The sequence below is a fragment of the Gallinula chloropus genome, assembly GCF_964237585.1.
Source record: "Gallinula chloropus genome assembly, chromosome: 2".
Lineage (NCBI taxonomy): Eukaryota > Metazoa > Chordata > Aves > Gruiformes > Rallidae > Gallinula > Gallinula chloropus.
In genome coordinates, this window is record NC_140086.1 from 118480110 (window position 1) to 118486814 (window position 6705).

The window sequence follows — 6705 nt, forward strand, 5'->3', positions numbered from 1 at the left end:
CTTTAGCAGCCCCATAACTCCTGAACGGGCTATGAGCATCAGCAGGTCAGGGTATTTCTCCAGGGCTTAATAGGATAGGTCAAAAGAGCAAAAAAATGAGTAATTGCATCAAGTAAAAGAATAGTTGTAGCCAACTTAAACATATCTGCTCAAGTCATACGACACATGTGAAACCACCCTTTTCTCTCAGGTAGTTTGGGTGCAGAACATTTTTCTTTTTTTTTTTTTTCATTAAAGAAAAAAGGCTGGCTGATCAAATTAAAACAGAATTCCCCACTTTATCATCTTTGTGAGCAGCAAATGCCAATATTTCTCACGTCATTCAAATGCAGACATGTCTGTGGCTACACCAGGAGAGACAGCATAGTCTCAAAAACCTAGAAGTCTCCACTGATTTCAGCCTCATAACATTCTCATCAGTTTAAGCAGCATTTTTACTTGTACTTTGCAGATGCAGACCTGAGGCAGAGCAAGAACAAAAGCATGAGGTTTAGAAACATTTAATACCTGCAGCCTTTTTTTCTAGTTAATGGGAACTGGAGATAGTAGTTCCCTTTAGAGGAAGTCCAGAACAGACCCACAGTACCTATATGTCACAAAGTTACTCTTCCTGCTTATCAGAGAGTACATCAAGTCACAAAAACAGGGGTGTCTTTTTCTGAACTTCCTTCAAGGAAACATACTTTCTACCCAAACACTCCAGTTGCTTTTCCAGATTATTCTGAGAGGACAAAAAATCCAACAGTGGGAATGTATGGACCACAAGGTAATGCTACAGGAAGCTGGCAATCAGCATCTGGTGTCAGAAATAGCCTAATAATACTGTCTATGTTCCCATTAAAGTCAACTATGATCAGATACTGAAAAGATGAAAAAAATAATAGGATAAATATAACTCCATTGTCTGGCTTAAAGAAAAACACCCCACATCTTTCTTCTAATTAAGTATCTTGCAATAGCAGCAAAACCACAAACTAGTAAGGGGCAGCAAGAGGGACTCAAAGCAGCTAGTAACAGCCAAAATAGCAAATCTTCAAAGGCAATCTCAGCATGGCTCTCCTAGAAGCCCCCATTTTCAGCAGCAGTCAAGGATTTTGGAAGTCTTTGAAGCAGAACGATCCCAGTTCTGAACTCCCCCCTTCCAAACTCAGGATTAATCCTGTAATGCTGCTTGGCAAAGCTTTCTTTTCTTGCCCAGAGTATTAACACAGGGATTTTCTTCTAGCCACAAGTGTTGAGGTGGGGTTTATTTTAATATCTTTCCTCTAGAAAAGTCTTAAGTCCATTTAAAATGCATTTATCAACATGTATATAAATTAAGCTTTGCTTACACCACCCAACTGCATTTGTCCTCAAAATTTAAGCAGATCAAAAGTAATGAAAATCTTTCTAGATTAAAAATTATGCAGTTGCATGGTACTACAAACTGGCTTCAATCCAGTAAGACTTTCAGGTGAAAAGCAAAGAGGAAACATTCATGAAAGCATACAGGTGATAATATTTCAAACTAATTCCATCAAACACTGCTTACAGTAAGTACTACAAACAGATCTGCAGTAAATATTTAATGAAATAGAGGTAGAAAGCATCATATAATCATTTTCTGCCCTACCACCTAGTATTTCTCATATTAAGTAAAGTAAGCAAGAATGCTAAGAGCAATCTAATGTGGAAACACTGCTCTTATTTACAATGATACAACTGTGAGCTTTTTGGCCTTTCAAGCTCAGCATGTGTCACACACAAAGTAGCTACAAATCTCCAGGCTCTACAAACACTTGAACACATGAATAATTTTAATCAAGCAGTAAAATCCCATCTTAAGTCACTGGGACTTATTTCATGAGTATGCATTTGCATTATTATTACTATTCTATCTGCTTCATAGTGTGTCCTCAGTGTAAGGTTACGATAAGATTAATGAAATCCAGGCAGCTATCCATAGCATCATCTTTCAATTTCAGTACCTCAGTATGAAATAAGGAGACTGAAAAGATATATATGATTTTTTTTTCCTTAATATACCTACATAAAGAATCCTGAAGTCCATTTAATTAGTACTGTTGCAGACTAGCATACTGATTTTTTTAAAGTTCACTCAAACTTTAAATCAAGCTAGTGACACTGAACAGTTTTCACAGATGAAATATAATTTAACTTTGCATAACAAATAGCCCCATATTCCACTAAATTTATTTGCAAATGAATTCATAATCTTCATGCCACAAAGCACAGAAATGCAACTAAGAATGGAGAAGACAACAGCTGCATGACAAGGTTGCTTTGTTTCCAAAGAAGTTCATAACCCTAGATCCTGCTTGGTGTATTCAATGGATACTCTACTGCTTTAATATACTACCAGGAACCATCCCATGCTCCCGCTACCCATGTCATGAAATATATATACAGTGAGAGAGGAGAAGAAAACACATCAAACACAGACTTGGATGTTTTGAAGATACAGAATAGATATCTATAGATGTACTTTTAGAGTATGTTCATCGTTATAACCTCAATATGTTTTCATAACGTATTCAAAATATTGTAATGTTACCTCCTAAATAATTTTGATAAAATAGCACTTTTTTTGCCAGTTTTCCTTTAGCAGCATATTCATCTAACAGTTCCACTGGCTTTATTCTCTTTGTTTTCCAGTTAACTGAAGAAAATTTAGACAACTGGGACAGTTTGGTTTGATTCATTAGTAAATCAATAATGCTGAGCCTTCCAGAACAACCACCAAGCAGCTGAAACTCCAATTTGGGTCTTTAGAAACAATTTCTTCACAACTTTCTAATACATTTTTAAGCTCAAAAAAAAAAACCCCTCTTTTTTCCAACAAGGAAGCCTTTTCCATCAACTTTCCTTGCTCAGAAAGTAACAACAAAAAAAGTCAAAACCAACAAGGTAAAAAAAAAAAAAATTAGCCACCAAAAGGAGATCCTGAGCAGTGACTGTATGGCAAAAACATCTTCACCAAATAAACTTTCAATGTCTATAATCACAAGAACAAAAATCCATAACAGTCACGTGCAGAAACAGAACTTAGGTCTAAATTTAGAATCAAACCCTAAAAATAGGGGTGGGGTTCTCCACATTGGGTTTTTACACTGTCAGCATCCTGCTGCCTTTCCGTTCCAGCTCATAGCTCAATTCACACCTTTAAAAAGTCATCACCAGACTCTTGCAAACAAATTACCATTCAGGAGGGAACCTACTAACAAAAAAATACCCTTCTGTTGCTCACAAAATCCAACACCCACGCAAGGAAAATGGAAGGATGAATTCTGTACCTCCAGCTCTGTCTCCCTCCGATTGATATCGTCTGTAGATTGATTCAATTTTTCCAGCTCCCCCTACAAAGAAAAAGCAAACACATATTAAGAAATCAGGGGGAAATACATTGTTTGAGAAGGCTCACTCGCCACCCCCTAAAAGCTCACAATGAAGGTGGCTTAGAAATTCAGTGATGAGAGGAAACCTTGAGGCATTTGGAATAACTTTGCCACTGGTCTCCTATTTTGCTGCTTACAAGAGAAATAATGGGAGAAGCTCTACAGTTTTATTTTAAGGCAGGACATCTCCTGGTCTAGTTAATTCCTCACTATTAAAAATGAACATAAGGTACAGCAAGGCCTATCTTGTTAATCAATATAGTCAGTATCCACTAGTTTCCAGTGAGATACACACACACCCACCCCAAAAGGATGAGCATAAAGTTAGTACTACCACAGGAGACATACAGTGGAAGCACAGCATCGGTAAGAAATAAGTCTTGCAAGCACAAGAGGCATTTTACTCTGCATTTTGGCAAACCATTTTATAACACCACCAGTCAATGAGACACAGGGTTGTGTTTACTTAGTCTGCCTTTGTACCAACAGTTTGATCGCTTAAAAGCAAAAACAAAGGTGTTAAATCCCTTGAATAAATATTTACTAGATGCGGCTGGCATTGGCATGAATGAAGTTACTGTAAAAAACAAAGCTCATTCTTAATGACTCTCCTACCTCGAAAAGCAGTCCTCAGGAGCAGACTCCCAACAGCCTTCGTTACTTAAGTAACATGTTACTCCATGTGAGATCCCACAATTTCAACGGGAGCGTTCCCTAGCTCAATCCTTATTTAATTTTCAACTGGTGTAACAGAATACGCCCTGTAATGTTCAGCTGTATAAACCAAACACTGTAAATTGATTGTCACTTGAGTGATTTCCCACTAGATTACAAGAATGACTCTGGTTACAATCAGAAAGGAATTAATTGCAACAGTTAAGTTCTCCTATCCTCAGAGGTCAGGTTTCATTCCCAGCTCCTAGGATTTAGGAGACACATATTTGCCTATCCATGTTTTCTGAAATGGAGACTCAAAGGCAATTGGGTAATTCCTGTATAACTGCAAGGCCAAGAATTTTGGAGCTCTCACAGAGGAAGACCGAGCAGCCAAACACCAAACTCGACAAAAGCAGAGTTTCACCTACAACCTGCAGCTCGGTTAGGTGGAAGCGCGTTACAAACTCCTCCAGCCAAAAATAGATCAATAAGCACCAGCAGCAGAGCTCAGCTCCTGGAAATCGGGGCAGTAAGAGAGACTAGCTTTTTGGCAGAGGGCCTCACTCTGTGTAACCATGTTTTGTGAATTTTGCAATTGCTCTGCTCAGCCCTGGAAAAGAAACGCTCATGGGGGAGAAAGGAATGACAATTACGGCAAGGAGGGCCGTATGCCAAGGATCCATCCTCTCAGCAATGTACACATATGCTTATATTCACTCGTGACAAACAGTCCCAGCAACGCCAGAGGCGAAAGCTGTAAATCTGCAGAGACCTAAAAATACATTTAATTTCAGGGGCCGCAGCCTGCTGAACTTTGCACCGGGCAATTGGTCATGACACGATTCTGGGGAGAAAAGCTTTGTCTAGAAACCACGCAAGAATAAAAAGCATTTCAGAAGGCACCCAGAGAGAGAGGAAACACCATCTTAGTAATAATAAAAATAAACCCATGCTTCCCCCCACCCCCCAGTTACAGATTTTGGGGCATCAGCCCAGTTTCACGAGCAAGGTCACACTGTCATGGTCAAAAATGCAAGGGGAGGGGGGGTGTTCGGCAGGAGAAGAAGGAAGGACGCCCACCGGAGCCCGGTGCAGAGCTCTGCCCAGGACCGCAGGGTAACAAAGGCGCTCTGGGAGCGCTCCCCCCCCATATACCCGGCGGGCACCGAGACACCCGGGGGTGCTCGACACCGCTGCCCGGCCCGGGGAAACGCATACATACGTATGTGTATATACACATGTGTATCTACATATGTGCATGCACATGCATGCGTGAGATACACATGTATGCGTGTAAGTACGCGTATAAAATTAAAGAGCAAACATATGAAACGTCAAAATACAATCATTAGAATAATTAATATACACGTATTAAAATACAATTAAAAAATAAAGCCCCCCCCCCCGCCCCTTTTCCCTCCTCGAGAGGCAGGCGGGCAAGGCGCGGCGGCCCTCACCTGGATGCGGGGGTCCACCTCCTCCTCCTCGGGGCGCGGGCCCTCCTCGGCGGCGCGGCCGCGCCTGCCCCCCGGCTCCATGGCGGCGGCGGCGGCGATTGCCGGCACCTCCCGCTCCGCCGCTGCCGGCTCCGGCTCCGGCTCCAGCGCCGCGGCCGCCCCGGGCCGGCCCCCGCCCGGTCCCGGCCCCGCCTCCGGGGGAAACCACCTCCCTCCTCACAGCGCCCCTCGTTTCTCTTTGTGCGTTGGCACCGCAAGGGGGAAACGAGCGCGGGATTGCGGGGGTTCCTTTTATTTTTCTCACATTCCTTCCGTTCCACACACACACACACAACACCCCTGTTTTGTGTGCTCACGCTCGTGTCCTGCCGCGCTCGGTGCCCGCCCCGCCGGGCTGACTGACCCAGCGCACGCAACTGCAGTGCGTGAAGCCAAAACGCAGTAGTTCCAGCTGCGGGGAAATGCTTGGGTAGCTTTTTACTCCCCCTCCTTCTTTCCTCTTTCCTCTTTTTCAGGCTGTGCTGAGAGCTGATGTGCCCATGGATAAGAAAAGGGGAGGAGGGGGGAGAAAGGGAGGAGAGAAGAATAATAAAGGCACTTTGAACAACCTTGAAAACTCAGATGGAACGGAGGTTTCTATTGTGTGGCAGCAAGGAGAGCAACTGTTGTACCTACTGGGTGCAGCAGAAAAAGCCATCCTGAAGCCACGTCCTTTCTTGTTGTCAGTAAAAAGGAACTTCATGCAAGAAGCAGCAAGACTACACACATGCATGGCCCCGGCCAGCGGAACACTCCGGGTCAGGGTGTCTTTAATCATGGGGGCAGTGTCCAGACTGGCACCCAAACACTAACAGGAGCAGAGGGGGCAACCCTTCTGGCTAACAGTGTGCCAGCAGGGACGGGCTCCAGCGCCTCTTCACCTGACTGGCCTCGGGCACAGCTGAATCCCTTCTGTGGGCAGCAGTGAAGAAGTAAAATTGTAAACAATTACTTTCTCTTCCCTTCTCATGGCAACCCCAGAGTTCCCCTGTCACTGAAAAAGTAAAACACTGTGCTTCGCCTCTACCCCTCTTAAGGCAGAGAGCAGAGCGCCCAGGCCAGGCTACCCACAGAGGTTAAACCTGGCAAGAAGTAGCAACTGGCTGAGCCAAGCCCCTTCCTCAAATCACACCAACCACACCGAACTGCTTCCCCAC

At 43.4% G+C, this 6705-nt stretch overlaps 1 protein-coding gene across 1 annotated transcript in view; it reads right to left on the reverse strand.

Moving 5' to 3' along the window:
* SH3BP5 (SH3 domain binding protein 5) overlaps nucleotides 1-5632 on the reverse strand; it is a 52788-nt gene extending 47156 nt beyond the window's left edge. Inside the window, exons 1-2 of the mRNA XM_084260188.1 lie at nucleotides 5510-5632; nucleotides 3294-3356 (exon numbers count right to left, since the gene is read on the reverse strand). Of these exons, the coding sequence (XP_084116314.1) occupies nucleotides 3294-3356; nucleotides 5510-5590 (144 nt within the window). The 5' untranslated portion in view covers nucleotides 5591-5632. The remainder of the gene's footprint in view (nucleotides 1-3293; nucleotides 3357-5509) is intronic.
* Between the last annotated feature and the right edge of the window lie 1073 nt (nucleotides 5633-6705).